Raw genomic sequence first — 19,046 nt, forward strand, 5'->3', positions numbered from 1 at the left:
GTGAAGAAGCTGGACAACCGAGAAGATCCCAGGGGAGGACCCGTCATGGAAGGATCACGCAGAGTGCTGGTCTGGAGAGGGGCCTGGTGACTCGGTTGGAGGACGCATTCCGAAGTAATCTTACAGTATAGTACTGCCAGGTTGGCTTAAAGGTTCAAGTACTGTATCTGACATTCATCACAAACCAATACATCCTGTGGCAGAGGATCGTACGGGTTTTATTCCAGATAAGTCTGTGGCAGAGACTTTTGTTCGTGCTACGTACTGGCTGCTAGGCAAGTGAGAGAGGCCTATCCAGGCGGGCAAAGATTGAATCCTACGAAAGGGGGACTATTCAATTGCAAGTGTTCAATTACAAAGAATGTTCTGAAGAAATACAACAGAAAGGTATTTGAGCGTCCCTGCAGTTTTCCTACTACCTCTTTCCTGCTACTTCCCTTGTTCATTTTATTAAAGCAGTGGAAAACCTACTCAAGTGTTGGTGCTTATATCGTCCAGAGGTAAACTCAACGGAACCCTAGACCCGGTGCCGGTGAAGCAGAGGTGTCGAGAGTGAAGGTAACAAGCCCGCTTAAACCAGCAGCTCCACCGAGAGTTATTGCTACATTACATTAAGACATTACAAATCATTAGGTTTTGTCAATAAAGCAATGCAAAAAGGCAATGCTACAATGCAAAGTGCAATAATAGAGTATCATAAGTTTAGATAGATCATCTGTGTTTTTAAGGGGTGGACTTAGGCTGTCATCATGGCACAAAGTTTAAGGAGTGCCTCCCAGTTTTTAGTACTACCCTCAAAAAAATATGTTTGAACTAGGTAGAATTGCCCCCCTGGCCCTGACCCTTACTGGTATAATGTCATATTCAAGCTATTTTAGCAGTGGTGTGACAATTAATTCATACTTTTGTTACATTACACTCAATGAACCCTGTATCAGCAATGTAACTTCCTTTTACACCTCTGGAGAACCCAATACCTCTTCAGATGGGGCACTCTATTATATTGTAAGTTCACTGCAAGGCAGTGAAGTGAGGAACTCAATAAATGGTAGGGGTTTCTGTCAAGGTAGAGAAAGGAGTTCTAACTCAATATTTGCATTGGGATCCCTTTGTCTGTAGCTAAACCCTGATTACTGCACGTGTTTTTCCTATGCATCCATCTATACTTGCTGTTTAATTTATTTGTATTGATTGTATTATCTCATTCAGCCTATACGCACACCATTAATGATATTGTAATATTAATATCAATATACTTGTAGTAGCATGCAAAGACTACAAACATACAGAAGGTGGCAGTACATTTCTGATAAAAATGTCAAATTTTCTCTCATGGATGGGAAATTACATGCATTTAGGTGACACTAAACAATATTCTTTTTCTCCAAAAATAATCCATACACACCCACTGCTTAATGGCCCTGTAATCTATTTTTCATTAAATGATTTCTTACTGTATTTTTCTGCCCCTCTACCTCACTTCTGTTTGCTTGGAATGAGCAGTGCGTGTTCCTGGTTCATAATACATATGATAAAATACATATTTTTTTAACCCAGAGTTTAGTGTCATTTTAAAAGAGAAGAAAAGTTTAGTTTTTTTTTTTTAAGAATCATACTTACCTCAGTGGATGCAGCATCGGTCCAATGCTGCATCAGACCCCCGGCCCCTCTGCACTGAGAACCAAGCGATTGAACATCGATCATTCGGTTTTCAGAGTTCCGTGAGCAGAGAACTGCAGACTGTCAGTCACAGCTCTCTGCTCTGCTCCCTCCTTGCTCGTTGGAGTGCTGAGCAGTGGAGTGGCGGGGACAGCCGGCTCAGGCTCTCAGAGGCTCGCTGAGAGGCTGAGCCGGGTGTCAGTCCAGGCACCTGACGGATCCTGACTTTATTGTCGCAATGACGTGGTTGCTGGACTGACTTCTGACATCAGCAGACAGTGGACTTCAGCCCGCTCTCGGATGAAAACGGGTCACAGGAGTGCAAAACAAACTGCACTCCTGTGATCCATAGGAGAAGTCCAGCCAAATGAGCTTTATGAACATAAACAATGCAATTCACTGCAGGCAAAAGCATCCCCTGTTTTGTAAAGCATTTTAGTTAGGTTGCATTTATGATGTGTTTGAAAAGATGATGCATTGATAAACCCAATGTAAAGTTATTAAAACAAAGGGTGAGCTAATGCACACTCTTTAGTAAAATAGCAATAAGCATATATTGATTGATTTGCGCAAACCAATCAATATTATTGAGATTTTACCAAAAATATGTAGAAGAATACATATTGGCCTAAACTGATGAAGAAGTTTGTTTTTAAAAAAAAATTTGGGGGATAAGTAAAAAATATAGGTTTTTTTTTTTTCAAAATTGTCGGTCTATTTTTGTTTATAGCGTCTACAAAATAGGGGATAGATTTTTATTATTTTATATATTTTTTTATTAGTAAAGGCGGCGATCAGCGATTTTTAGCGGGACTGCGATATTGCGGCGGACAGATCGGACACTTTTGACACTTTTTTGGGACCATTGACATTTATACAGCGATCAGAGCTAAAAATAGCCACTGATTAATATATAAATGTCCCTGGCAGGGAAGGGGTTAACACTAGGGGGTTGTTTTACTAAAGGCAAATCCACTCTGCACTACAAGTGCAGTCGCTGTAGATCGCTGTAGATCTGAGGGGAAGATCTGAAATTAGTGGAAGCTCTGCTGATTTTATTATCCCATCATGTGCAAGCTAAAATGCTGTTTTTTATTTTCCTTGCATGTCCCCCTCAGATCTACAGTGGCTGCACTTCCAAGTGCACTTGCAGTACAAAGTGGATTTTCCGTTAGTAAATAACACCCTAGAGGTTGATCAAGGGGTTAAATGTGTTCCCTCATGAGTGTTTCTAACTGTGGGGGGGATGGGACTGACTTGAGGAGGAGAGAGATCGCTGGGATTATTACTAGGGATAATTACTAGGAACAGCAGATCTGTCTCTGCCTCCCCTGTTAGAATGGGGATTTGTATGTTTACATACACAGATCCCCATTCTGGCTCTCGTGCCCGGCCGACATCGTGGCCGTCGGCTACACGCATCGGGTTCCCCGCCATGCAGTGGGCACGCGTGCCTGCTATGGCTCTTAAAGTAGCCGACGTGAAGGTATGGCGATTCGTGCAAACGAGCCACTTTGCCGCTGTAAATGTGCGTGAGCTGGTCGGCAAGTGGTTAAATAACATGTCCAGGGATGTCCTGATGGTGTATACAACCTACTACAGTAAAACTGATATTTACAAAGAAAAAAGTGTGTTTAAGTATCTGCAGACCGCCCACAGTAAATATACTGCGAATGGGCGGCAGGTACAAGCACGATCATGTACACGTACGTGATTGGCCTTCTTCTGGGTTTGGGGCATGCATGCGTGTACCCGCTGCCAACCCCGGCTGTGATTGGATGTGTTGATTGGATGTGTCCAATCACACACATAGACTTCTGTGTTTACAAAAACACACAGATCTGTGTACTGTGAATAGCAATCTGGCTGTTTCATCTCCCTGAAAAGCAGAAAGAAAAAAACAGCCAGATAGTAAAGTAAAATCAGCACACATTACACATTGTTAGGGAAACAGCTAACTCATTAATTGTCCCTAGATGTTAACACCTTCCCAGCCAGTGTCATTCGTACATTGTCAGTGTACAGTGTTATCACCAATCACCGTATAAGTGTAACTAGCGATGTCAGTGTCAGTTAGTGACCCTCCGGATAGTCTCTGTTAACGCCAGATTTCCTGCCACACTATCATAGTCAAACTATAAGTTGCTGATCACCATCATTACTAGTATAGCGGCATAGTTGCGTAAATTCTATAATATATACACCATAGTTTGTAGACACTATAACTTTCACACAAACCTAATAATATACACTTATTGGGATTTTTTTTTTTACCAAAGACGTAGCATAATACATTTTGCCCTAAATTTATGAAGAAATTTTATTTTTTTCCCCAAAATTTTCAGTCCATTTTGGTTTATATAATAAAAAAAAAAAAAACTAGCAGCAATCAAAGACCACCAAAATCTATTTGTGTGATAAAAATGATATAGACTTCATTTGTGTACAGTGTTGCATGACCACAGAATTTCCAGTTGAATTTACGCAGTGCTGAATAGCATAAAATGCCCTGGTCACGAAAACCTTCCGGAGGTCAAGTGGTTAAATTGCCGGCAAAATGAGAGCTCCCAGCCACTTCCTTCTGTTTGTAAACAATGATTGGGGATTTCATTCTTCTGTACCAGATCCTTGTCCTAGATGAGGGTCTGATATGGATGTTAATGGGGGACCCCACAAAAAACACGTATGGGGAGGACAAGGGCCTTCATCAACATGTGAACTATGTGCTTTCTCCCTCTGACAAAGGTCCCTCCCCATGATAAAGGCATGTCACCAGTCTGGTATGGTTCAGAAAGAGGGAGGCGGGCTTTTGCACACCCCCCTTGCCCTTTCCTGGGCAGCAAGGCAGAATGCTCTAATAAGGGTATGTGGTGGTTGTGTGGATTTGTAGATTTCTGGGAGGTGCATAACCCTTTTTTTTATTCATATTTGCGTGGGGTCCCTTCTTAAAATCCACGCTATCCCCAGCTCTTTTGTTTACAAGACTGGGGATTCCCGGCCAATAAATGAATAGGGTCAGGTGATGAATTGCCGAATGATGGCACCCGCTGCTTTGTCAACAACCAATAACAGGAAAAAAGAAGCTACATATATAGTAACGGGAGAAAAACCTGCAACTATATATCATGTTTGTATGAAGCCGGGAGCTCATCCCTAGCTGTCATTTGTTAAATAAAATTTGGTTTAAAGTGATTCTAAAGGCACATTTTTCAAGAAAAAATAACAAACATGTTATACTTGCCTGCTCTGTGCAATGGTTTTGCACAAACACGCCCCAATCCTCCTCTTTTTGGGTCCCCCACTGGTGCTCATGGCTCCTCCCACCTCCCGAGCTTGCTCTGGGGGCACTTGTGTGTGCTCACTTCCACCCCCTCTCTCTGGCTGTGATTGACAGCAGGAGGGGCCAATGGTCCCCACTGCTGCCTCTCTGTTCAATGAGGAGAGGGAGAGCCGCTCTTGTACACATTGCTGGATCGAGATTGGGCTTGGATAAGTATTTTGGGTGGCCTGGGGGGAGCTGCGTGCAGAAGGTTTTTTACCCTTAAAGGAGAAGTCCAACCTGAGCTTGTTTGGCTGGCCTTCTCCTATCGGTCAAAAGAGTGCAATTTGTTTTCCACTCCTGTGACCCGTTTTCAGCAGAGAGCAGTCTGAAGTCCACTCTCTGCTGATGTACTGGAATCAGTCCAGGCACCGCATCATCATGACAATGAAGTCTGGATCCACCTGGTGCCTGGACTGATGCCTGTCTCAGCCTCTCAGCGAGCCGCTGAGACCCTGAGATGGCTGCTCCCCGCCCCTCCACAGCTCAGCACTCCAGTGAGCATGGAGGAGCAGAGAGGAGATCTGCTGATTGACAGTCAGCAGCTCTCCCCTTGGGGATCTGAGAGAACTGAGCCATCTGCGATATTTGATGGCTCAGTTCTCAGTGTAAAGACGACGGGGAACAGATGCAGCATCAGTCCCATATTGCATACACCTAGGTAAGTATAAAAGGGGAAAAAAACCCTTACTTCTCTTTTAATGCATAGAATGCATTAAGATAAAAACATTGTACCTTTATGCCGCGTACACACGGTCGGACTTTTCGTCTACAAAAGTCCGACAGCCTGTCCGACAGACTTCCGACGTACCTTCGGCGGACTTGCGGCAGACTTTCTTACGAACGGACTTGCACACACACGACCACACAAAAGTACGACAGCCTAGTACGCGGTGACGTACACCAAGTCCGACGAGACTATAAAACGGAAGTTCAATAGCCCGTACGACACCCTTTGGGCTCCTTCTGCTAATCTCGTGTTTATCTCGTGTTAGTAGAAGTTTGGTGAGAGACGATTCGCGCTTGTGAGACTCGTATTTTTCAGTTCGTTTTAACTGTTGTTCAGTCTGTGCTTGTGAGGTTTGTATCTGCTTTTCAGTGCGTTTGGTCAGTTGGCATTGAGAAATCTTTGTTTTATTGGCCGCTCGTTCCTGATTTTCAGGTCGTTCTTCACAGGCCTTGCTGTTCTTCAGTGCGTTCTGTTTAGTGCGTTCTGACCAGCCGACCGTTTTGAAGCCATGTTACCTGTACGTACTCGTCGTAGAGCTCGTGCATTGTATGTGCTTGGTGCTGTAGTTTATTCTTCAGCCCAAGACCAGTCCATGAACAGGGCGAGGAGGAGTTCATGGACCAAGAATTGGTTGCTTCAGCGTGACCAGTTCTGTCACATGCCTTTGCTCCGTGAGATCCGTGAGAATAATCCTGAGGATTTCAGGAACTTTCTCCGGATGACGGACCCCGTTTTTGACCGTTTGTTGGCTTTGCTGACCCCCTATATCAGCAGGCAGGATACCTGCATGAGGCAAGCCATCACTCCGGAGCAGAGGCTGGTCGCTACCTTGCGGTATTTGGCCACAGGGAGAAGCCTGCAGGACCTTAAGTTCTCGACAGGCATCTCCCCCCAGGCTCTGGGGATCATTATCCCAGAGACCTGTTCTGCCATCATACAGGTCCTGCAGAAGGACTATATTAAGGTAAGATATTTTTCTTTTATTAGCATCACATGTTCTTTTATGTAATCTTTGATAATGTGATGTATTTCTTGCTTCAAACACTACTTACCATCATTGCAATATAGTGTGAATGTCCCCTTTTTATCCTCACACATGCTGGAATTTTTTACTGTTATTTTTTGTCATGCATGTATATTTTCCTTCAATAACCTTCCCAGCATGAAGTGATGGGAACATATCCACCTAGTCTACTCATTTGGAATGTATTTTGTTTGAGTGTATTTAGTGTGCTGCTAATGAGCAATTATCTAGATTTCACAACCCCCCCCCCCCACCACCACCTAAACTCACTCCAAATAGTGTGCTGCTAATGAGCAATTATCTAGATTTCACAACCCCCCCACCCCCCCCACCCCCCACCACCTAAACTCACTCCAAATAGTGTGCTGCTAATGAGCAATTATCTAGATTTCACAACCCCCCACCCCCCCCCCCCCACCTAAACTCACTCCAAATAGTGTGCTGCTAATGAGCAATTATCTAGATTTCACAACCCCCCCACCCCCACCCTCGTTAAAATTTGCTGGAATGTTCTGTGGTGTTGATTTGTCTAAAGCAAATATATGTTGCACTTTGCAAAATGCATGTGCACTCTACAAGTGCATTTGTTCCAGTGCTTTAGTAAATGAGCAGAAGCTCTGCTGATTTCCATCATCAAATCATATGCAAGCCTCAAAGTGTTTTCATTAATTGCCCTTGCATGTGATTGTGTACTCCTTGCAACATGAATGCCTTTTTACATTACCTCATTTACTGTAAGCTGGTTAGCAACTGCACCTGCAGAGTGCGACAACTGCAGTCTTGTAGCCTTTTTAGTCCCTAAATTCCTGCGTGTCCTAAAAGTAATTTTTTTTAGGGATTTCACAACCCCCTAAAATGTAATCAATGTTCCATCAGAGGGGGTGAGCAATCTGATAAGTGTGCCTTTCCATATTAGTTATTCCAGAACAATTAAATTATTGAATGTTATACTGATGCTGGGGAATAATGTTTTTAATTGTCTAATTTTCTTGCAATGTTAGCTTCCAAATTAATTGATTTTGGTTTTCTTGTTTGATTTCCCAGTTTCCTTCAACGCCACAGGAATGGCAGACTGTGGCATCCCATTTTGCCAGCCGTTGGGACTTTCCCAATTGTGGAGGGGCTATAGATGGGAAACATGTCCACATTGTGCCACCACCCCATTCGGGGTCATATTATTTTAATTATAAGGGGTTCCACAGTATTGTTTTAATGGCGGTGGTGTCGGCACACTATGATTTTTTATATGTGGACGTGGGGAAGAATGGCCGGATGTCGGATGGAGGAGTATTTGCCCAGACGGAGTTCTGCCAGCGTCTCCAGAGTGGTGGCCTGGGATTGCCACCTGATGAGGATAACGTGGAAGGACTCCCCTTTGTCTTCATTGCCGATGAAGCCTTCGCTCTCAGCAAGCACCTCATGAGGCCATTCCCCCAAAGAACCCTCACCCCGGAGAGGAGGGTTTTTAATTACCGGCTGGCCAGAGCTAGAAGAGTGGTTGAGAATGCGTTTGGAATTCTGGCCAGCCGGTTCCGCCTGTTTCAAACAGCCATTAATTTGGCGGAATACAAACTTAATTTTATCATTTTATCGTGCTGCATTCTGCACAACTTTTTAAATAAGCATTCTCCAAATTATATAGGCACAGTTGGGCCTGAGGCCGGACAAATAGAAGCCAACCTTACAGGCCTGGATACTGTCCGTACTGGCTTGGCCCCCCAAAGTGCCCGTCAAGTTAGACAGCAATATGTTAATTATTTTATGGGTAGGGGGGCCATTGCAATGGGCCAGGATATATAATTTTTGACAATAAAAAAATTATTGATGAAATCTTGCATTATATTTATTGCTTGCCTTTCTTTTGGGCTGTCTCCTAGGTTATAGTCGAGCAGTTGTAGTGCCAACTGTATTGTAATTTTAAATGTCTAAATAAGCTCCATTGCCACTGTAAACAACTTTTTTACAATTATAACTAAAATGATACTGAGCCTTGAAATAACAAACCACACATTTATTTAATTCCTATAAGGAGATGTTTTTATTAATGGTTGTTATGCATTCAGTTCTGCATTTAGTATAAAATGTTCATAGACAAAAATAGAATGATATCTTAATAATGTAGCAAAATATAATTATATCTAAATATTTATACCTAATCCACAAAAAAATATTTTTGGCTTTTTGATTTTCACAAACAGGCTTTTTTTTTTGTTTTGGGAAAATCAAGTTTTGTTTTTTTTTTTTTTTTTTTTTAAAGCAATTTTTTTGTTTATGTTTTTTTTTTTTATCAAGTTATTTTTGTTTTTATTATTTTTTTTTAATAAAGTTTGTATATTAATTTTTTTTGGTTTTTTAAAATCAAGTTTTGGAATGTTTTTTGTTTTTTAAAATCAATTTTTTTGGTTTTTTAAAATCAATTTTTTTAATTTTTTTGGTTTTTTAAAATCAAGTTTTTTAATTTTTTTGGTTTTTTAAAATCAAGTTTTTTAATTTTTTTGGTTTTTTAAAATCAAGTTTTTTAATTTTTTTGGTTTTTTAAAATCAAGTTTTTTAATTTTTTTGGTTTTTTAAAATCAAGTTTTTTATTTTTTTTTTTTTTGTGTTTTTTTGAAAATCAATTTTTATTTTTTTGTGGATTTTTGAGGTATTTACGAGAAACAGCCCTCCTTTTTTACATTAGGTTAAACAGCCATTTATGTTCTGCCAAAAAAAAAAAAAGAGAAGGCCCAGAATGGGGTCAGCAAAACAGGAAATGAAGGACATGATTGATGTTTTGGGGTTTAAAAAAGGGCATTTAGATTCGACCCAAAACATCAATCATGTCCTTCATTTCCTGCTGCATACGATCCAGCCGATTCCGCATTTGATCGATCTCCCCATTCCAGGCCATGATTTGAGCAATTAGCCGTTGGGCACTGTCTGTGGTGAAATAGTCACTTGGACCTAAAGTGGAATGAAAAAAAAAATATGTTTAGAAATATGCACACATAAGTTTACCTTACCATAAAGCTGGTGTCTCAAACACTGACCTGGTGGGGTGCCCATGTCGCATACTTCATGAACATCCTCGGGGGTGGCGCTGTTGCTTGACTCAAGCACAACCAGATCACCTAAAATAGAGTAGAAAAATTACATAAAATAAAAGGCAGCCATGCATAGATTACCGTAAGCTGGTGTGTCAGACACTCACCTGGTGGGGTGCCCATGTCGCCCACCTCTCCTTCCTCCACATCCTCAATGGGACTTGGACTTATTTCCCAATCATGTTTTGCTTGGGGTGGACTGTCTTCTGGTTGTTGGCTGAGTGATTTTTCCCCTATGTGAAACAAAAAATTATTAATCTAATTAGCACACAGATATTTTAGTACATAGTAATTTTCCAACATTTGTAATGAAGTGGTTTGTGTAGAGTTCCTATTTTACCTCAATATTTAAAATTAGAAAGACATATCGGATAGATAGATATCAATATCTCAAAATATAGTTTAATAATCTTTTGATCTCTCTCTATATCTGGAACAAAATCTCTAAATATCTAACTAAATGTAAAGCCAAAAAATTAAGATAACTTCAAATCTTCAAAAAGAATGTTTTACATTTCTATATCTATCTATCTACCTATCTCTATATTTCTCTCTCTCTCTATATATTTCTCTCTCTCTCTCTCTCTCTCTCTATATCTCTATATCTATATCTATATCTATCTCTCAATATATATATATATATATATATATATATATATATATATATATATATCTCTATAGTTATATATATATATATATATATATATATATATATATAGTTATATATATATAGTTATATATATATATATAGTTATATATATAGTTATATATATATGTATATATATATATATATGTGTATATATATGTATATATATATATATATGTATATATATATATGTATGTGTATATATATGTATATATATATATGTATATATATATGCATATGTATATATATATGTATATATATATATGTATGTATATATATGTGTATATGTATATATAGATATATATCTATAGATATGTAACGAGGTTTCTTAAAAGATCGTTTAAAACGATGAACAAAAAATCGGATAGGAAGGAAAAGCACATGGAGCAGTATACAAGGTAATAAACACAAGAGAAAAACACGACAAGTACTTACTTTTTTTAAGAACTTTCCGGATACGTCGGTATTGATCCGGCTCCCTGAGTTTCAGGTCAGACCATCTTTTTCGCAGTTGATCTTTGGAGCGCTGGACCCCAAAAGATGCCTGCAAAGTCTCCACGACCTTCGCCATTATTTTGGCCTTGCGCAAATTTGGCCGTGCGTACGGCCCATAATTGCCATCATAGTCGTCTTTGTGAAGAATGGCCACCATCTCCACCATCTCTTTAAAACTCATATTAGAGGCCTTAAATCTAGGCCTCATAGATTTCGCTGACGTTCCAGCCTCCGGGCTGTCTCCACTACCTGAGGTCGTCAACATTTCAGGTGTCTCCGCCATTCTTTAACTCCACTACGCGCCGTAACAAAAAATGGGCGGAGAACATGAGTTAAAATCGAACGTCAGGGGCGGGCGACGCAGGCGGAGTTTCACACATGCGTAGTGTATAAAGAGGGGCCTTGCGCACGTGTCGTACGTACGTTCTGTGCGTCGAATTAGGGGGCGGAGAACATGAGTTAATTTCGAACGTCAGGGGCGGGCGACGCAGGCGGAGTTTCACACATGCGTAGTGTATAAAGAGGGCCCTTGCGCACGTGTCGTACGTACGTTCTGTGCGTCGAATTAGGGGGCGGAGAACATGAGTTAATTTCGAACGTCAGGGGCGGGCGATGCAGGCGGAGTTTCACACATGCGTAGTGTATAAAGAGGGCCCTTGCGCACGTGTCGTACGTACGTTCTGTGCGTCGAATTAGGGGGCGGAGAACATGAGTTAATTTCGAACGTCAGGGGCGGGCGACGCAGGCGGAGTTTCACACATGCGTAGTGTATGAAGAGGGCCCTTGCGCACGTGTCGTACGAACGTTCTGTGCGTAGGTGATAGTGGACCAGGACGTTACAAAACGAAGGTAATTTTAAATATATTTTTTTTGGGTTTTATGGTCATGACTTTGTAGCAAGCGGCCTATATGGCTTGATAGATTGATGAGGCCTACATAGGGAGAAGATGATGAGGGGTTAGCCGAAACCTATAATAAAAGTGTTTTTTGTCTTGTGACTTCATCTTTTCCAGATATAATGAATCCCCTATTTAAGGATCCAGAGTTCCTTACATCTTTTATTTCCAAATATCGAGAGATGAGGAATTTGTGGGAGGTGAAACACCCTCAGTATTATGCTAAGCATGTGAGGAAGTCAACGCTGGAGAGACTTCTGGCCTTTGTCCAGGCGACCATCCCGGAAGCAACAATGGAGACATTGCTCAAGAAAATTGGGGGCTTGAGGAACATGTATAAGAGGGAGCATAAGAAGATCCAGGAATCAAGGAGATCAGGAGCATCAGCAGATGATGTTTATGTACCCAGGCTGTGGTACTATAATCAACTACGTTTTCTGGATGACCAGAATGAAGCCAGGCCATTACTTTCAACCCTTCCCTCCACCCTTCCCTCCACCCCAGCAGAGGCTGATGAGGAGCAAGCTGGGTCTTCCATCCTGGATGAACCAGATATGACCATCTGGAGTCAGGTAAATTATTTTAACAAATATTTACTGTACTAATATTAATGATGTTAACTGGATGTTATAATTGTCTAAAATAATTTGGCACTCAAAATTGGGTATACATATCAATTGACAGTAGTGGCTAAATATGTTTGGCACCTGCTTGAAATAATTAGGGTGTCTGATTAGACTCTTTTATTAAAGAGAAGTATTCACATTGAATTTGCTATTCATGAGAAGCAAACTGTGTGTCATTGATGAACCCAAAAAAATATACTCAAACTATTGTCCTTTTTTTATACACAGGATGAGTCCATCCAGGAGGAATGTGGGGAAAGTGGCAGGCAGGAGGAGACCAGGCCCATGGACAGCCTGGAGGAGGCCGGATTCACCATCATCCTGGAGGAGGCTGGGCCCAGTGTCAGGCAGGAGGTGGCTGCTCCCAGTGAGGTGGCTGCTCCCAGTGAGGTGGCTGGGCCAAGTGAGGTGGCTGGGCCAAGTGAGGTGGCTGGGCCCAGTAGGAGCCTGACCGAATCCCAAGTGCCTCCCCTCCACCTTCCCAAAAAAAGGGCCAGGAAGGGGATGGTCACACAGGACGCATCCCTGCGCCTCATGCAAGAGGCCACCCGTTTTTTAAGGAGCCCCCCCGAAGCGGAAGAATCCTATGGCTGCTACTTAGCCAGCAGGCTTCTTCAGATGAATAGGGAGCAGCGCCTCATTTGTGAGCGCCTATTTGGGGAAACAATCCATAAGGGGCTGCAGGGCACGCTAACACAAAACACCCAACTACATGAGGCAGCCCCCCCTCCTCCTCCTCCTCCTCCTCCTCCTCCTCCTGCCACAACTGAAACACCAGAGCCACAGCCTCAAAAGAAGGCTACAGGGAAGGCTGCAGGGCAGCGTGGAGGAAAGGCTGCAGGGAAGAGAAGAAAATGATGACCTGGGTTCAGTCTGGTCTGACAGAAGACGCAGGCTGTTGTAGGACCACAGTCTGGGGACATCTAGATCATCTGCTGGTGCTGTTGATCTCTGGGATTCTTGGACCAGATTGTGCTCCCTCTTATATGGACTCCGCAAGATCCCAATTTTCTGGTACACCGACTTTTTCCAGCGTTGACTTCCTCTTTATTTTATTTTGACCATGAATAAATGGATCATTTTTTGAGTTTAGCAAAAGACTTTTTATGTTTTTTCTTTGAAATCATTGATTTTACACACAATGTTAAATTAACAAGGGACAACAATCTCATTGAGTTTGAAAAAAAACACACCAAAAATACATTACTAATGTTAATAATGTTCAAGTGGTAAGTCTTGAAAATCCAAAAATTTACGTAACCAAAAACGGTGCTTTGGGTTAACTTTATCTAAAAACTAAAAAATAATCACTATAAAAAAAAAAAAAACAGAATAATGGGTTCTTTGTGGTAACTTTACAAACCTAAAAAAAAAAAAGGGGAAAAACTATTATTAGTATGGAAACATTGTTTTTAAAATGCATACTATATCATTCATGAGATCAAAGAGAAAAAGAATCCAGAAATCAGTTTGGGAGAACTCTGATTATGAACAGCAAAACACCTTCGTTCTTTATAGAGCCTTCGTAAAGAAGAAATAAAATGCGCTGCATTCAACGATCACAGATTTTGCAGCGTGATGAATGTGCTACCTACAATACGAACACTAGTTTTACTAGACCGAGTGCTTCCGTTTAGTTTTTGCTTATGAGCATGCGTCGTTTTTTTGTCCGTCGGACTAGCATACAGACGAGCGGACTTCGGGGTCCGTCGTACTTACGACGTAAAGATTTGAAGCATGCTTCAAATCTAAAGTCCGTCGGATTTGAGGCTAAAAAAGTCCGTTGAAAGTCCGGAGAAGCCCACACACGATCGGATTACCAGCCAGCTTTAGTCCGTCAGCGTCCGTTGGACTTTTGTAGACGAAAAGTCCGACCGTGTGTACGCGGCATTAGAACCACTTTAATAACAAGCATGTGAGGCACTTAGATATGCCATCCAACTGTAAAAAAGGTTTTGTATAACCAAAAATTTCTCAAGAAACTACAGTTGAAGTTTTAATTTTTTTATTTTTTTTTGCAAGGTGACTTATTTTATTTATTTCTCTGTGCTAAAACAATTCTTTTTTTATTATCATTGTATATTCCTTGTACAATGCCGTTGTCCAGCTCTGTTGAAGCAACAAAAGATGCTATTATCCTACTTCTTCAGCAAGGATGTGCAAAGTGTAGTAGCCAGCTTGATGACATGATTCTTTAATAGGTGTACCCGCTAACCTTACTGCGCACTTTATTTTTCCATTGACTTATTGAATAGGCCTGTATATCTGTCAAACTATTAATGTGCAAACACATACCTGCTTGCCTGCAAGAGAAGGCAAATATAATGATGTCATCAAATGACCAAGTAAAGTCTGGATGTGGAGGATAAAACTGAAGATTTCGAGATGCTTCTTTTCGAAGGTCAATGAGCATTGTTGAATGGATCATTGGTACAGGGTAACAGCCTGTTTTCTTCCATTCTCTTATAAGAGCATACTCAGGTGTCCTTTTATAATAACCCTTAAAACAGATTACAGCAGGAATATGATTTTAGTTACATTTCTCTTATACATTAAAATAAGTTTATCTTTTACAAAAAAATAATAAAGCCACCATTGTGTGTGTTATTCCATGGTGACATTAGCAGGTACTTGCACTACACGCAGTGGAACAGGCACATATGAGTTTCAAATTGCAATTACAAATAAGTACAACCTTTGTTATAGCACACCAGCTACAGAATGTTTGACTCAATGGGGATGATTCACTGACTAATAGAGATGTTCACTTAGCTAAGTTAATGTTCACTTTAGAAAGTATAAAAGGTGAAGCATGTTCACTTCAGCCATCCAATCACATACAAGCAACAATCCTGTATTTGTATCATTGTTTTTCATTTCCCTAGCACATAATTGGATATATAATAATAATAATAATATAGCAAACATAGCTTTACTTTATGTACTAAGCTAATGGGGTCTTCCTACTGACAGGTCATGTGATGGAATTCTCCTAACAGCTTTCTTTCCCCTTCCATTTATGTTGATTGTGTATTTGCATGTCCTCAAAGCAAATGGAGCTCTAAGCACATTTGTAAAGCACACTGTCATGCTTTATAAATGTGCGCTTTGTTTTTTTTGTTTTGTTTTTTTTTTAAGTCGCTGTTTGGCCATGGTAAGGCCATACTGCTGCTTTATACTGTATATGAAGCCCTATGTCTCTAAGTGAACATTCTTTTTGCTAACTAAACAGTCTTTATTCCATTAGTGAAACCTTTCTCAGTGCATTTTCCCAAAATACAGATGACCCTATTAGCAGTATATAGCAGTGTGGCAGGGTCTGTAAATTCAACAACTCAAGTATCTTAGCACAGTGGTCCCCAACCTTTTTGGCACCGGGGACCGGCTGTGTAGAAGAAAATTGTGCCAAGGACCCAGGGGGGGGGTCATGATTTTTCGCAGGCAATGGCTGGTGTTAGCGCTGAAATAGTTCAACTAACAATAATGTAGAATCATTGGGAGCCCCGAGTGCTTCACCTGCCACTGTCGCCTGCTACCAGATGTGGATAGTCACTTGCCACTCTGCCTGCCACGCTTACTGCCACAAGATGTGTATTGTCACTTGCCATGTTGCCTGTCACCAGATGCGGAGTGAGTGGAGCCCCCCCTGTGGTCTGTCAGGCAGACAGCTGAGGGGGTGAATTACAAGTCCCAGCACACCCCACCTGTACTCCCCTTCTGCCATTCCTGGTTAGCTGTCCGGGGGGGGGCAGGCAATCTGCACCGCTGAACAGAATCTGTTTTCACATAGCGAGAAACATGAGAGCGGTGATATGGGGCGGGCAGTATGAGATGATGCCACCTCTCTGCTCCTGCCCCACCTCCGACACTGACACAGAGCACTGGCTTTGAGGGCAGAAGAGCAGTGATGCGGGGGGCGGAGAGAGATATTATCTCTGCTTGTCCGCCCACTCGCTTCTTCCATCCACCCAGCGCTGTCTCTTACTGGCGGCCTGCACTGGCGGCCCGGTTGCAGAAGCGCTACGGCCCGGTAGTGGGCCGGGGACCGGGGGTTGACGACCCCTGTCTTAGCACATTTCTATAAATGTGTATAGGTAATTAAAGGTTTTTCTCAAGCTCAATATCTAACTTCTACTACTAACTAATATCTTAATATCTAACTTTTTGCATGCTGCATTATCATGCATGGAAGTGTAGATTGTGTCACCTAGATTTTTGCTACACATGGCTTCGGTAGCAATACCCTTTATAACACCTCTGCACAGTCTACATCAGGAGGTACTCAAGCTTATATGAAATATTGGGAACCATTTTATAAATGTGCCGATTTCATACCAACGCAAAGTCATTTTCATTAACAGAGAAAGTCTAGCATTAAAAACTGGTACTATTCTTTTTAAAAATGTCTAACCTATAGCAGGGAAAATTATTTTTGCTTAGGATCTCTAAACCATATAATTTTTTATTAAAAAATAGTAACAGGGTGATTTACAGTTCAAACATTACATTTCTTTGTTGTATAAAAGGGGTCGCCAAACTTTCCAAACAAAGGGCCAGTTTACTGTCTTTCAGACTTCAGGGGGGCCGGAATGTGGCCATTGGGAGTAGAAAATGCCCCAGCATTAGTGGAAGTAAGCAATGCCCCACCATTGGTTTTAGTGGGAGTAATTGTGTCTCATTATTGGTATAAGTGTGAGGAATAATGTTCCATCAATGATGTCAGTATGAGGAGTAGTGCCCCATCATTGGTATCAGTGGAAGGAATAGTGCCCCATCATTGGTGTCAGTGAGAGGAATAGTGCCCCATCATTGGTATAAGTGGAAGGAATAGTGCCCCATTATTGGTGTCAGTGGAAGGAATAGTGCCCCATCATTGATGTCAGTGGAAGGAATATTGCCGCATCATTGATGTCAGAGGAAGAAATAGAGTCCCATCATTGGTGTCAGCTGGAACTGTCCCAGGGGCCAGATATGGGCAGGCAAAGGGCCGCATCTGGCCCCTGTGCCACAGTTTGGAGACCACTTCTGTATAACATAGAAACCAATTTGTTTACGGTAAAACCTTCACATATTATAACAAATTTTAGTGCAGTGGTCAGCTAAATTTTCTTAATAATTTGATACTTGCCTGAGGTGTCATACCACACCAGAAATTGGAGTATAGTGACCGAGATTCCATCATAGGGGCCACAATGGTTTGATTTTCTTCAATCAGAAGATTCAGTGTTTGAGGATTAGTTAGAAAGTTGTCTACATCGATGTACTATAACAAAAAGTATGCAAGAAAATTAATAAAAACACATATTACATGAATTTTAAAAAATCTATTTTAAATTTCATAAATATATTATAAGTTATCTTATATTAAGAGTTGATCAATGTTTTTATTACTATAACTGATGATAGCAAAGGTTAATTGTATAATATTACACTTTGCCAGCCAAATCTGATTTATAGTCTGTTCCAAACAAAACCAAAATGAACCAATACATTTTAATAACTTTAAAGTGGATGTAAACCCAAAATGTATTTTTTTTTATGTCATAATGTAGAGTATAAGATTTCCTATCATTTGAGCCCAGTCACACAGAGTTAATCCAGCTCTGAGCAATCCTCTTTTATTGTTCAGTGAGATAAAACTTGACAAACAGAGAAAAACTTTGTCAAATCCTCCCCTTGCTGTGAGTGACAGGTGATTTACATATCTTGTGCACTAGCCTAAGACACATGCATTATTTTTTAATTCCCACCCCCACTCCTTTCTTCAGCAGCTCTGCAAGGATTGGCTGTTCCACACCTCACCATGATTTGGCATGCTGAAGTCATGTGGTTACTTTCCTGTCTTTTCACTGGATGTTAGAGATCATAGCTGAAGTTCAGTGTAAGAAATACACAGGAGAAAATGCATAATGACAAGGGGAGTGTAGAGGTGGGCGGGGAGTCTACTGACATCAGGACTCCACCCACCGAGCTCCAGACAACAGACCCACCCACATAACCTGCAGTTTTTCGGCTCTCATAACAGACAGAGGGCATGGTTGCCAACATTGCAAAAAAAATGTGGGACACTTCTTTGGCTGTAGGCGGAGCCGTATAATAATTAGGGGACGGGGCATGCGTTTGTGGGCGTGGCTTAGCAAGAAAAAACAAAACTGCGAAGAGTGCCGCGGTGAAAAATGGGCGTGGTTTACGCGCAATAGTGGGTGTGGCTTAAATGGGCGTGTCTCAAAGGGGTGTGGTTAGAGTCTGAGATGAATAAGGGATGGAGAGGGAAAGGGGGAGAGAGGAATGAAGGGACAGCAGTCCCAGATCCTACACAACAATAGAAATATGTGTATTCTAGAAGGTTTAACAATCAGCAGATAAAGATACTCCAAACACCTGGTGTTAGCTCTTCAATCATCCCGGCACCATGATTGTTATGGTGTCAGGATGATTGAAGCGCATTATTTCTATTATTATATTGTAATATAAAAATAAATCATTCAACTCACCATAATGCAGAATCAGTGGGATCCCTGAGCGTGTCACCTGCCACGTCGCCTGCCACCAGCAAAGTCCATCCTTG

At 41.4% G+C, this 19,046-nt stretch overlaps 1 protein-coding gene across 1 annotated transcript in view; it reads right to left on the reverse strand.

The window, feature by feature from the left end:
- Positions 1–19,046, reverse strand: part of COLGALT2 (collagen beta(1-O)galactosyltransferase 2) — a 171,499-nt gene that overhangs the window by 62,453 nt on the left and 90,000 nt on the right. Inside the window, exons 4-5 of the mRNA XM_073592872.1 lie at positions 17,607–17,741; positions 14,774–14,978 (exon numbers count right to left, since the gene is read on the reverse strand). Coding sequence (XP_073448973.1) covers positions 14,774–14,978; positions 17,607–17,741 — 340 coding nt within the window. The remainder of the gene's footprint in view (positions 1–14,773; positions 14,979–17,606; positions 17,742–19,046) is intronic.

This window comes from Aquarana catesbeiana, linkage group LG07 (assembly GCF_042186555.1).
Source record: "Aquarana catesbeiana isolate 2022-GZ linkage group LG07, ASM4218655v1, whole genome shotgun sequence".
In the NCBI taxonomy this organism is placed as follows: domain Eukaryota; kingdom Metazoa; phylum Chordata; class Amphibia; order Anura; family Ranidae; genus Aquarana; species Aquarana catesbeiana.